General features: G+C 54.3%; 1 protein-coding gene across 1 annotated transcript; it reads left to right on the top strand.

Moving 5' to 3' along the window:
• Positions 1-2,169: 2,169 nt before the first annotated feature.
• On the top strand, positions 2,170-12,614 carry GGA1 (golgi associated, gamma adaptin ear containing, ARF binding protein 1). The gene is made up of 17 exons (XM_084206062.1): positions 2,170-2,370; positions 2,725-2,809; positions 3,093-3,168; positions 3,763-3,861; positions 5,087-5,210; positions 5,678-5,778; positions 6,848-6,928; positions 7,332-7,469; positions 7,616-7,697; positions 7,912-8,019; positions 8,297-8,452; positions 9,207-9,271; positions 9,413-9,591; positions 9,702-9,985; positions 10,202-10,371; positions 10,615-10,725; positions 10,898-12,614. The coding sequence occupies exons 1-17, from the start codon at positions 2,340-2,342 to the stop codon at positions 11,006-11,008; spliced, it is 2,001 nt and encodes a 666-aa protein (XP_084062188.1). The 5' UTR covers positions 2,170-2,339; the 3' UTR covers positions 11,009-12,614.
• The last annotated feature ends 1,062 nt before the right edge of the window (positions 12,615-13,676 follow it).

Genomic DNA, 13,676 nt, shown 5'->3' with positions numbered 1-13,676 from the left:
TGGGACAGACAAGGGGTGACAGGGTGGTTTTGGCCGGCAGAAGACGACCTGGCAGGTGGAAAACCCCTCTCCCAGGCGGACCGGCCCCTTCTCTGAGGCCTTTGCTTCCCGATGGAGAGGGACTTGGCTTGTTTGGGATTCACCTCGAGTGCGCAAGCAGCAGCAGCGTTGGCTGAGCCCGGGCTGCTCAGGCAGGCGCTCCCCTGCCTGCTGGTGCCCTCTGCGGGCGGTGCTGCGGAGCCTGGCAACCACGGACTGCGTCCCTGTGCCGAACCTGGGACCGCGCCCCTGTGCCGAACCTGGGACTGCGTCCCCGTGCCGAACCTGGGACTGCACCCCTGTGCCGAACCTAGGACCCGCACCCCTGTGCCGAACCTGGGCCATGCTCTGACCCCATGAGCTGTGCTCATCCCGGCCTCTGGCTTGCACGCCACCACTTTCCTCCGCAACTCGCTATAAGCTAATTATAGCTCCAGTACTTTCCCTCTGGAGCAGTGTTAATTACAACTTGGAGCGCCTCACTCCGTTCAAACCTAGCTTAAAATTCCAGCTGTCGGTAAAAAAAATAGAGGGGAGAAAGGTTGTTCCTCACACAAGGGAGCAAAGATTCACATTCCGATCTCTTTTTCCATTGGCTGTACTTTGGGTGCCTGTTATATGGAAAGCAGATGTACCAAAGGGGAAAGAGACTTGTAAATCTGTGAGAAATAAAAGCAAGGTCGCCGCTGACAGGACTGTTATGCGCGAGTTCACTCGCCATTGTTTGCAACCAGCCGCAAAGAGGTGCAGCCTTCCATTCATCCTGGACTTGCTAACCACTGGGTGTTGCCAAAGACAGGAAAACAAACACGCTTGAGACTCAGACGGACCGAAACCTGAGCAAAAGGGGGCTGTTGTAAAACAGCCTGCGAAACCTCTCATTCAGAGGCATCGCTGTGGGGGATGGAGCAGTGCGTGCCTTCTATGCAGATCGTACATGACCTGGAGGGCTCCTAGAGATGACTTCAGGATTCTCAGAAAAATCAAAGGAATAGTGACAGGCAGGGCTGACTCATAAGATTAAAATAATCTGCGTAAAACGTGCCTGAACACAGCAAGGGGAAGGATGTCGCAATTTTCTATGAAAAGCACTTTAAAAGGGCTTTGTGATGCAAGGCTGTAACAGTTAAAAAAAGAACTACATTCAGGCGCCAAAAAGTGCTTTTTAATGGCCAAAAAGCCCTTACCAAAACAATGGCTATCCATCAGGAAAAGCCATTAGGGGTGACAACAGGGCAGTTCCCCCGTCAGACACGGGATTAGCGCTGTAAATGAGTAACCCAGCCCGGCAGCGCCGGGCTCCGACGCCTGTCTGCACAGCAGAGGCCGGAACGCCGAATTGCGGGCGGCATTGTGCTCTTATCGCCGAGGCTCAGGACGCCCCAGCCCCGACCCCCGCCGCCGGCACCCTCACCGGGCCCCCTTCACACGGGCGCTCCCCGAGGTCGCTCGGGACCTGAAAATCAGGAAAGCAAACTGCAAAAGCAGCGAGCCGGTGAGAAGCCGTGCTGCTCCTGGAGCACAGGGAAAACAGGCGCTGTTAGGTGGCGCAGTTGGCTGGCCTGGATCACCAGAGCCACACGGAAAGCGGGGACAAGCGGAGTTGGTGTTCCGGGAACGCTCCAGCGGTTTCTGGAGCATCACCGGCACCCCGCCCCCGCCCGCCCCACACGCTGCTCGGCCAGGCCGAAGGGCCAGGCCAGGCGCTGCCAGAATATCAGCTGCTATTTCAAGTGCAGCGTAGGGGACCGCACTTGCTGCCATTTACATCTATCTTTATATTTCTATTTATTGCTGGCCGACACCCGACCCCGGCTTGACTGCCGGGCCGCGGCGGACGCGCACCGCGCATGCGCAGCGCCCGGCGGGCCCGTGTCCTTTTAAAGGACACCGCTGGCCGCCTGCCGGAAGTGCCCGTTCTCCGTACCGGAAGTGGCTTCACCTGCCAGTAACACCTCTTCTTCCGGGAGGGGCCGGCTCGCCCGGTTTCCGCGCCGCGCTGCTTTCCGGCGCCCCGCCCCGCCCCGCGCTCGCTTGCCCTCTGTGTCCTTCTCCGGGAGGGCCTTCCGCTTCCTTTCGCCTCCCGCGCCTTTCCCTGCCCCTGCGCGGTGAGCTGATGGTGGAGCGGGAGCGCGGGCCAGCAGGGGGCGCGCTGGCAGCGGAGCGGCGCTCTGCACGGCCGACTTCCGGCTCTCTGTGGCCAGAGCGATCGGGGCTCTCCATGGCGCGGCCGCGCCGGGCCCGGCGGGAGGGCGGCGGCAGAGCGGCGCTGCCCCGGTGAGGAGCCGCGGGCCGCCGACATGGAGCCCGAGACGCTGGAGGCGCGCATCAGTGAGTGCAGCTGCGACCACCGCTCCCCTCCCCATGGGGCGTGGGGGGCGCAGGGGTGTGGGGGAGAGGGGCTGGTGACCGTGGCTGCGGGCGCACCCGGGGGCGGCGGTGAGACCGCAGGGCCCAGCCGGAGGCAGGGGTACGGTGGGTCAGCAGGGAGGAGGGGGACAGAGTTGGTGCACAAGGCTGCCGTGGGAAGGGGCGAATGGACACGAGTGTGTTTCTCCTCCCACGCCGTCCCCTGCTGCTGCACCCGATGGAGTTGGTAGGGAGGGAGTGGCATCAATGATGTCCTTCCACGGAGTGGGAGCCTGTTGGGTTTTTCTTCTCACCGTCCCCTCCTCCTGCCCGCAGACAAAGCCACAAACCCCCTGAACAAGGACCTGGACTGGGATGGTATCAATGCGTTCTGTGAGCAGCTCAATAAGGAGCTAGAGGGGTAAGTGCTGTGTCCTTTCCCCGAGACTTTTCCAGGTCACAGGCCTGGTTATGATTTCCCACCCAGCAAAATCCAGTGGGATTGTCCCAAGAGCTGAATAGTCATGAAGGCCCTCAAGGTGGGGGTAGGTGGATGGGGTCCACTAATGGAAGGTGTCTTAGTGCCTTATCAGCATCTTCAACTTGCAACATGCTTTTCAACTCTGGATTCCCAGACAGAAATGCAGGTACCAGACATTTTGTCAACAACCGGCGAGCTTTTCTTTTCCCCTCACTCTTTCCAGTCCTCCACTTGCCACCCGGCTCCTTGCCCACAAGATCCAGTCTCCACAGGAATGGGAAGCTATCCAGGCCCTCACGGTAAGGGCATCTGCAGGCTGGTAAAACTAGATGGAGGGGCAGGGCGTGGAGATGCTCCAGCTTGACTGGAGAAGCACAGGGAGCTTTGAATTCCCTCTGAGAAAGCCCTGGAGCACCTGGGCCCTTGGGTGGGAGAGGGACTGAAGGTGGTTCCACAAGTCAGGAGAGGTTACTTGGGAAGGTTTTGTTCCTAGAAGGATCATAGCCTGTTGAATAGGAAGCTTTTTGGCTTTTGTTGTGGTGGCCTTGGCAGTGCTGTGTTAATGGTTGGGCTGTATGATCTTGATGATATTTTCCAACCTAAAGGATTCAATGATTCTTAATCATGTTGTGGACCCTGGTGTTTGTGATCTCTCTAAGGGTAACCCTTTAGATGGGCTGTTTGGCCGTCTCTGCAAAAACTGCCCCCAAAGACGGAATCTTTCTTCCTTGTGGGAGGGTGCTTGGCCACCTGGGAGGGAGGAGGGGATGTCCCTTTGTGCTGCTGTGACAGTAGCCACAGGCTCTTTGCCTGGTGAGAGGGAAGCAGGAAGGAGCTGGCTCCTGGTCCTGCTGCTGACCCCGTGCTGGGACTCATGTGGCCCCTCTCCCCAGGTGCTGGAGTCGTGCATGAAGAGCTGTGGCAAACGCTTCCATGATGAGGTGGGCAAGTTCCGCTTCCTCAATGAGCTCATCAAGGTGGTGTCCCCTAAGGTGGGTCTCATGGCATCATGCTGGAAGGGACTGCTGCCTGGTGGCAGGAGGGCTTTGGGAAAAAGTGGTGGCTGAGAAAAAAGGTCAGACACCCGCTGGGATGTGAGCGAAATAGGACAGTGTTGTTAGTGGGAGATCTAGTCCTTGTTTCCTGGTGAGTTTTCTGGTGGGAAGTGAGTTTTCACCCCTTTGTTCCAGGCTGATTCTTGTTGTAGGAAGCTGAGGGCCAACTGGACATGGTGCAGCCAGCACTTGTGAGACTACTGAGCTCATGTGCGTGCCTGGAGTCACCTTCCCTGCATCCCTGTTGGGCTCTGTCTTTGCTGCATGTGCTCAGGAACCTCCCCCAGCTTCGACAGGACCATGTCTCTCTGGGGTGTCCCAACCTGATTGAGACACTCTTGGAGGGCAAGCCCAGGCTTGGTCAGTGGTGTTCCAGCGAGTCCATCTGAAGAACCAAGTCAGTACCTGCTCCTCTGCTGATGCTGCTGTTCCAGCAGCAGAACAAGCTGTGCGGGCTCCCCTGTTTCAGTCAAGGCAGTGAACACCAGCAAGTGTAGAGTTAAGGGAACACAGGCTAAATATGACTAAGGAAAACCTTTGTCTGCCAGTCACAGCTTGTGATCTGTGATGATGAATAGCCCTGGACAGTGACAGCAGCATCCTAAAGTTCTCTTGCTTGCCACCCTAGAGTATGTCCTCTGCCTTAAGCCACTTGTTTCTGGTGGCACATGCACTGTTTCTACCACCAGTGCTCCCATCAGACCCATGTGAAAAGGCTGAAGGATGATTGCGTGGCCCCTGCTGGGTGCTGGTCAGCTGGGGCTTACCTTGTTCAAGGCCCTGCCTCAGAGACCATTACCCACATCCCTCTCCCAGCCCTGCTGTCTCCTCATTCCTAAAGGGCTGCCTTGCTGAGCAGCTTCTTTTCACAGGACCCTTCCCTTCACAAGGTGACAGGAGACCTGCCTGAGCCTTCCCACCTCTCCCTGTGTACCTCTGAGAAGCTGTTGCTGCAGCATTTCTCACACCTCTTGTTTTTCCTGTGATGGAAACCAGGCACAGCATAGGATATGTTGCAAGGCCTTCATGAGCCTTCCTGCTTGCTTCCTCTTTCTTCCTTGTGCCATTGGGAACGGTCTCACTTCTCCTGGGAGAGCAAGGAGAGGAGCAGGCCAGACTTGCAATGGCTCAGATCAGCTTCACGCCTCCTCTTTTCTTCTAGTATCTTGGCAGCCGGACATCAGATAAAGTGAAGTCAAAGATCCTGGAGCTCATGTACAGCTGGACATTAGGGCTGCCTCATGAGGTGAAGATATCTGAAGCCTACCAGATGCTGAAGAAACAAGGTGAGAGGCAGTGGTCTAGAAGGGGCAGTGGACAGATGGTTTTGCCCTCCTTCATTTTTTGTCTGGGAAAAATCTGAAACAAGCTCTCCCTTCCCTCTGCCCAGACCCAGGGCATCCATCAGTCTGACTCAGCATTAGGGTCAGGAGACAGAGCAGGTATCTTGGGGCTCCTGGCTGAGCAGAGGGAGTTGCTGGGTTGGAGGGCACATCTGATTGCTCACTCGGGTGATGGGGCACTGGAGAGGTCTGGGGATGAAGGGCTGCAAGTACTTTGGCACTATATGCTGGAATTTTCTAAGAGATGATATTTCTGGGGAATGGAAACACAATCCATGATCTTCTGTAACAGGAGCTAACCCACACACCCTCAGTCCCAACTGGATTTGGTGGGCCATTGGGGAAAAAAGACCTGGGTGGCAGTGCCATCCCTGCGTGGGTGCATTCTCCTGATCCTCCTTCTACTGCAGGGATTGTGAAGTGTGACCCCAAACTTCCCGATGACGCTCCCTTCCCACCGCCTCCTCCTCGACCCAAGAACATCATCTTTGATGATGAAGAAAAATCCAAGGTAAGGGCTCTGTGCGAGGAGAGGGACAGTAGGCATCATCTTCCTGCTCCAGTACCTTATGTCCCCATGATGTGGAAGAGTCAAAGTCCCTGCTGCACATGATGTCCTTCGGAAAATGCATCACAGGAATGCTGAGGGCCCGTTCCAAAATCATGACAAAGGAAACATCCAGAGGAGTGGGGCATGTGGGTCTGTTTGACCTTTGGAGCGCTTAGCTGCAGGATGGTGCAAAGGGTGAGGTGCTGACATTGGCCCAGGCAGGTTCGGTGAGGTTTGCTGCTGTGAGCTCTCTAGACTTCAGAGTTATCTGGCCTTGAGGTTTAAATCTCAGCCCCAGATGCTGCTGCTGTTATCTCTTCTCCACCCCCCAGCACTGCAATCTGCAATTATTGCCCAACCACTTAGAGCCACCTGGACCCATCCTGTGTTGTCTTTCCATCAGAATTGTGTCACCACTCAGGCAAACCTCTGCAGTATCAGTGCTGGTACATTTAAGCAAGTACTGGCTCCTCTGAGTCTAGTTGTGCTGCAGGAGTGTGATGCCAGTTTGCTGCAAGAGATATAGTTTGCCTCCATGGGTCAGAGTCTGAAAGTGAGGATTTGCAGATGGGCAGTGGGACTATTCACTGACTATGGAGAGGAAGTGGGAGCTTGGTCTCTTCACCAGCAAAGAGGCATGTGAAGAAGTCCAAGTAGGAGGCCATTACAATGCCATGGCAATTCTTGCATAAACCAGGCTTTGTTCCTGTCTCAGTGCTGCTGCACTCCAGACTCTCCATGGTGGGTAATGGGCAGACCAGAGCAGGTTTTGAATGCAGGGGATCTTCAGGGAAAGACTTAGCTTGCATAACCAGAACTATAAGAGGAAAAGGAAAGCCAGTTGTACTTCTCTCCCTGGTCTCTGATAGCCCACAGGCTCCTGTGGCTGGGTTTTCTAAATGCTTGGAGTTGCCCACTGCCTCTGCCAGATACAGGTTTGGGATGGGTGCAGCTATTGGCTCTAGTGTTGCAAGAGTGATTCTGGCTGCCATACCTCAGCTTGGGCTCAGAAGTATCTTCTCTTTTGCAGACGCTGGCTCGGCTACTGAAAAGTTCCCATCCTGAGGATCTCCGGGCTGCCAACAAGCTCATCAAGGAGATGGTTCAGGAGGTGTGACTGGGGAAGAAGGGAGCTGGGGGGTCATGGTCTGGGTGGTGATGGCTGGCACCAAAGGAGGACTGGCTTTGTGACCTCATGCAGACATATGGAGCTTCTGCACAAAATTTGGGTACAGCAGCTGTGAAAGAGTCCTTGTGTGAGTTCTGCCATCCCCTGGCTACTCAGAGGAATGGCTCTGATTGCATTCTGTGGCCCAAGCCCTGCTGCAGCACTAGACCTACAGCAATTCCATCCCTGTCTGGCATGTTTCTGCCCAAAGAAGACCTGGAGTTTTCCGCTGGAGTGGGAACTGTTTTGAGGGCAGTGTTGCTGGGCTTTAGTCCAGTGTGGTTGGTTGGCCTGGGCTTCCTCCTCTCCAGGTGAGGACATCCTTCCCCATGTGCTTCCCCTCCAGGACCAAAAGCGCATGGAGAAGATCTCCAAGAGGGTGAATGCCATTGAGGAGGTGAACAACAACGTGAAGCTACTGACAGAGATGGTGACAAACTATAGCAAGGGGGAGACAACAGAAAGCAATGAGGACCTAATGAAGGTGAGGAAAGGCAATCCCAGAATCCTCCTTGGGCTTGGCAGAAATGGGTGACCTTATCCTCTCATCCTCCTGCATATTTTACACACCCAGCTGAGCGTCCTGCTGCTCAGGATGCTTGCCTCATCACTGTTTCTCTGCTGCCCCAGGAGCTGTATCAGCGCTGTGAACGCATGAGGCCCATGCTTTTCCGGCTCGCCAGTGACACAGAAGACAATGATGAAGCTCTAGGTAAACATATCTGACCTTTCTCATTCCTGCTGAGACTGCCCTGGAGGTGTCAATGTACCCTGGTGGAGCCTGCAGCAACAATGGTGAAAACCATTGTTTTCACTGCTCTCTGCTGTGGTTTTGTTTGCAGCAACTTGGGCTTCCTTGCTTGGGAGAAAGAGACAGACTTAGGGTATAAAAGTTGCTCTCTTCACTATTTCACACTTATTTTCAGCGGAGATTCTGCAAGCCAATGACAATCTGACCCAGGTGATCAATCTCTACAAGCAGCTTGTACGGGGAGAAGAGATCAATGGGGAGACAGTGGCCAGTCCCCTTCGAGGTGAGGAGACTTGAAGAATGGGGACAGGAAGGTCAAGCAGAGGGGGACCCTGTTGCTGGTTTCCTGCAGAGTAAGAGGACTGAGAGAAGTGGAAAGGGGAAACCTGCAGGAGCTTAGAGTGGGGCTGGTGAGATAAGGAAATGGCTTGTGGATGTGACTGGTGCATGAAGAAGGGGAACTGGAAGGGAGAGCAGCGGGTGTGAGGAAGGATGGGAGCTAGGCCTCACCACATTGCATAAGGACTTCATAACATTTTCAGATTCTTTTCTTTTTGCAGGCAGCTCCTCAGCACTTCTAGATCTGTCTGGCCTGGAGCTCCCAGCAACATGCCCTTCCTACCCAGCCTTGCCCACCATTTCAGGTGGCTCAGCAGTCCCTGTGCCTGACCAAACTGGCTCTGTCTCCTTGCTGGATGATGAACTCATGTCTTTAGGTGAGAAATCCAGAGCAAAAACTCTTCATTCTTTGGCTCTGGATAGTTCTTCTTTGGCAGCAACATGAATAAGAGAGTGCTCTGGTAGAAGTGAATAATGAAAGACAAAGAGGTTCCTTCATTTAGTGTAAGGGAGAGGAGGAAAGGACTCTGCTATGATTCAGAACTTCAGTCCCATGATGTTTTCCTGGCTAGTCAGAGAGAGCCTGTAGGGATGTGCCCCCTGATTTGCTCTGGGTAAACTGACCTGGCAGGTAAATCAAGAGTGATGCAATGGCCATCCCCAGATGGGATCACAAGGGTGGATCACCCCCAGCTCCTCATGTTTCCTGCTTACTCTTGAAGTCATGAACTGACGACAGATGCATGGGACTTCCAGAACTGTTCACATGAAATCATGTGACGTGCCAATCCTAGAAGGCTCTAGAGTCCTGCTTTGCACAACAAAGTGTCTGTTTCCTAAGTCAAGTGCTTTTGAGTGCAGCAGCATCAAGTAGACAATATGCTCAGTCAGATTGGTCAGCTCAGTAGCTGTCATTTTTCTGCCAATTGCAGTGAGAACTGAACTATAAATGAAGCTATCTGGACAGAAAAAAGCCACTGTCACCCTCCTGGCTCTCCCCCATGTAAGGATGGGGGCCAGAGATGGAGACCACATTGGCAGTTCTGCCCTGCTGCTTCTATGTCTTAGGCCATACTTAATGCTCTTACTGATTTGGTAAGTTAGCTTCATGTTTGCTTATACTCCTGGCAGGCCTGAATGACCCAGCACCACATCCTGTCCAGGCCAGTGACAGCAGTGGCTGGAACAGCTTCCAGGTAATGCGCTGGGAGCTAGGGCAGAGGGTGGGGAGGGTGGTAAAAGGCCCCTCAAATGAAGGCAGGGAAACATGCCACATCTGATGGCTGGTGCTGATACACAACCCTGTTTTGGGGCTCTCCTGCATGCTCTTTTCACAGTCATCAGACAGCAATGAGCTCAGTATCACCCCTCTCATGGCAACACCACCAGTCAAAGCAGATGCTGGTGCATCCTCCCCAAAACCATCTCCTAGCAGCAGTGGCCTGGATGACCTGGACCTCCTGGGCAAGACACTGCTGCAGCAGTCTTTGCCTCCAGAATCTCAACAAGTGCGATGGTAAGCACTTGGTAGTGCAGTCTGGCATCTCTTGCCATTGTTTCCATTTCTGGGTGCTGGGCAGCATTTCAGTGCCCTCTTCCACTCCTTGATCTCTTCCCCCTCTGTAGGGAGAAGCAGCAACCACCCCCTCGGCTCACCCTGAGGGATCTGCAGAACAGGAGCAGCTCTGGCACCGCAGCCCACAATCCCAGTGCTCTGCCTGTACTCCAGAGTATTTCCCCTAACCCCACGCTGCCTCTGACCTCAGAGCTGCCTGCCCCTGCCACACTTCCAAAAGCTGCCACCACACCAGCAGGAAGTACTGCAGTGCCACCACGGCCTCCTGCCACTGCACTGCCCCAGGAGATCTCGCTGGCCAACATCACTGTGCCTCTGGAGTCAATCAAACCCAGTGAGCGGGGGAAGAAGAGGGGGGCAGGTGTGGGGGGATTAAACTCTGCACACATGGAAGGGAAGAATGTGAAGAAACTTCTTGCTTGTTGGATTTTGTGGAGGCTGAAGAAAAATGGTGTCTCTGTCACTTGTATGGAGTTAGGGTCATGGGGAAAGGTGCTGTCAGGCCAGTTCCCTCCTGGCTGACTGCTGCGTGTCCCTGCCTTTCCCACAGGCAGCATCCTCCCTGTGACAGTGTATGATCAGCATGGCTTCCGTGTCCTCTTCCACTTTGCTAAGGATGCCCTGCCCGAGAGGCCTGACGTGCTGGTGGTGGTGATTTCTATGCTCAGCACAGCCCCGCAGCCCATCCGCAATATTGTCTTTCAATCTGCCGTCCCCAAGGTAAGACAGCTGCTGGGGCTGAGGTCCCAAACTGGGCCAAAGAATGATTCTACTTCTGCAGGAAAAACAGGGTGGATGGAGAGAGCTCTGTGGGCATGGGAGCAAATTCTGTTACCTTCAGATTAGCACAATGTTTTTCTCTTTGACTGGACAGCAGAAGCTTCCCAAGTGCAGGAGCAGGACTTCTGGCTGCCAAGTCACTCTCAGGAATGTGGTCACTCTCTTCTCTTACTCTCTCCCTAGATAATGAAGGTGAAGCTACAGCCTCCCTCAGGCACGGAGCTGCCAGCGTTCAATCCCATCGTCCACCCCAGTGCCATCACCCAAGTCCTGCTGCTCGCTAACCCACAGAAGGTAACAGCATTGTCCCTGGGGCACGAACAGAGGCTGGTCTTGGTACTTAGGCAAAGCCTCACTACCCTGTCCCTGTTCCCTCTACTCACCAGCATCTGAGATGTGAATGGTTTGTGCCTCATGCCTATCTTCCCCTTCTTTTGACTGCTTATCCTTTTTCTCCCATCTCCAGGAGAAAGTGAGGCTACGGTACAAACTGACCTTCACCATGGGAGAGCAAACCTACAATGAAATTGGGGACGTGGACCAGTTTCCCCCACCAGAATCCTGGGGAAACCTTTAGGGCCACATGTTGCAGACACTACGCTGCAGATTCCTTGGGAAGCCAACCCTGTGGGGCTGGAGCAGCCAGAAGAGATGGGAGGGTGGCTGGGGGCTGGTGTTCACGCTCTATCTCCAGATGGCCGGGCAAGGGCCAGAGGGAGCATGCTTCAAGGAGGAGAGCAGAGATGCCAGGAGATGTTAATCTCACAGGACTAGAAGTGGAGTGGAAAGCTTCATGTGTGTGAACAGTTGCCTTCCCTGCTCTTCTGATGACACTCCCTCCCCAGTCTGTCCAGCTTCTCTTCTAACCCTGCTTTCCTGCTTTAGGTGCATAGGGGAACAAGGATGGGGAGCTTTAACAACCTCAGCCCAGGGCAAGGCCTAGCAAAGGAAGATCCTTTTCCTTGTCTGCCCCCCTCCACATTTCTCAGCCCTTCAGCTACTTCGTTCTCTATGGTGCTCTCTCTTGTCCCCCCTTGCCCCCTCCTTAGAGCTGGGCCCCAGTGATTCCATGTGGTGGGATCACACTGGAGCTGATGAGGAACAGGGCTGAGCAGAGCCTAGTTATCTTTCCAGCACCAGAGAGCAGACAGCTGTCAGGGGCAGGGGGGCGTCAGGGGGAGTAATCATCACATATCTCTGTCCTAGCTGCTTACAGAGCTGTTGGTGAGAGGTGCGGCCTCAGGGGCTGGGAAGGGCTTGCTCTGTGCCTTCCCAGCCCCTTCAGCTGACGTTCTGAACCCCTACAGCAGGGAACCCTACACCATTCCCACAGGCTTTATCTATCATAGCAACCTTTGGGAACAGTGGCCACAGAGGGGCATGCTGTGGGGGTTGAGACTGCCTGCAGCCTCCTGGCAGATGGGGAGAGGAAGCAGCAGTGAGACTTCCTTTCCCTGGCTGGGCTGGAGAGCTTGGTGGGGCAGAGGGGTGAGTGGTGGGCTGGGAGCTGGGGGGGGATGGGAGCCCAGCTCATCACCACAAAGCTCTGCACTGGGGCACGGGGGGGTTCAGCTGTGCCTTGTGCACCTTTGCTGCAGCTGAGGGCAGGCCTGGCTCCCTGTGGTGGGGAGGGGCTCACCCCAGCTGCCTGATCACTGTGACACGAGAGCTGGGATTTGCAGGCACAGGAGACCGAGGGTAGCACATCCCAAGCAATCCCCTGTCCCATGGGACTTAGGACCATGGAAGCTGCTTCCCATCCTTAAGCTGGTTTGGAGAGGGCCTGATCATAAAAAGCAGAGGCAAGCTCTGTGCTCTGCATTGGCTTGCCAGAGGTAGAAGGAAGCCTGTGTGAGATAGAGACGAGCAGGGTGCCTTGCACTCTTGGCTCGGGCAGCGAAGGTGATGTGTCTCAGAGCTGGGCACAGCGAGCAGTAAAGGGGAGGGGGAAGCAAGGTCTTTATGCTGGGATTCTGCTGTCTTACTTCCCTTTCCCGTCTCTTCAGGGTTTTGTATGGGTTTTTTCTTTGCAGATCTTGTTTGGTTCTTGAATAGACTTGTATATATTTTCAGTGCAAAATTCTGTAAATGGAAGAAAACAAACAAACATTTAAAACGAGACGCCCGGCGCGAAGAATCTGCTGTATTTATGGGAAATAAAAGAGTTCTTTCCTGATCCTGCTCCTCTGTCTTTTGACCCAAGGAATGCATTTTTCCCCTTACTTTCCCAGACCCCTGAGGAGCTTCTCTGCACCCTGCCCCTTCAGTCCTGTAGTTCATCCCTCAGTCACTCAGGCCCTTGCTACAATGATTTCCCTGCTCCCATGAGTAGGGATGGTGGAATTCCCCCGCCAGTTCTCGATTCCTTTTTTGAGAGCAGTCGCTTCCAGGCTGCTAACTGGGTGCTGCCCACTTCCCTCATGCCCCATGGAGAGGCAGTGGGCAGTAATCTGTGCCTGACAGCCCACAGAAAGCAGGGCTTGAGCTCGCTCTCATGCCCCACATTACTGCAGCTTCACCACTGCTGGTAGCAGCACTTGGAAGCAGCTCCACAAGACAGTTTTATTTCAGAAATACAAAGGGGGATCTCTGACAAGCAGCAGCCCAGGGCTGGGAGCAGCTCTGATACTGCCTATAAGGAATGGCCCAGCCCCTCCTTGATGCAGCCTGTGAGGACCTGGGGAGCCTTTGCTGTATCCTTGCAACAGGTGCTTGAAGCTGTTAGGAGCACCCAGGGTTTGTGGTGGGGGATCAGATGTGCTCTGCCACAGGTTGAGAACAGCCTGGTGTTTTGGGCAGGAAGAGAGGTGCTCTGTCACCCCATAACCACTTGAATACAGCTGCCAGCACCGCTTTGCTATACAGTAACTGGAAACCTGACCCATGCCAAGAAGCACAGCCTAGCAGCCCTCAAAGTTTTGCTCCTCTGGCTTCAGGGCACACATGGAGTGGCCCTTCTGCCTCATTTTCCTTTGCTGCTTGCTTCTTCTGCCCACAAGTTGACCGCTTCTCATTTTGGCTTGGTTTGCTGCTTCCTTTGCCAGATATGTAACCCAGCCAACAGCAACCTCTGCCCTCTCTTAGTGCAGGTGAAAAGTCCTATCTGCAGGTAGCCAGAAATCAGGTGAGATACACATCTCATAGAGTCAACACGAAAAGTCATGGTGGTGTGAAGTGGATGTTTTTCGACAAAAAGAGAAAAAAAAAAAAAAAAAGGATATGAGCTCTGGTGCAGCTCTGCAGAG

Source organism: Fringilla coelebs, assembly GCF_963513975.1.
Source record: "Fringilla coelebs genome assembly, chromosome: 5".
Taxonomy (NCBI): domain Eukaryota; kingdom Metazoa; phylum Chordata; class Aves; order Passeriformes; family Fringillidae; genus Fringilla; species Fringilla coelebs.
Note: the sequence above shows the minus strand (reverse complement) of the source record. Positions and strands in the feature narration are given on the sequence as shown.

Excerpts from the sequence above, each read along its gene's own strand:
- GGA1 (XM_084206062.1), top strand. The coding sequence starts at position 2,340 with ATGGAGCCCGAGACGCTGGAGGCGCGCATCA. Across the intron at positions 5,779-6,847 it reads ATGATGAAGAAAAATCCAAG|ACGCTGGCTCGGCTACTGAA; the intron begins GTAAGGGCTCTG and ends TCTCTTTTGCAG. Across the intron at positions 10,372-10,614 it reads TTCAATCTGCCGTCCCCAAG|ATAATGAAGGTGAAGCTACA; the intron begins GTAAGACAGCTG and ends CTCTCTCCCTAG.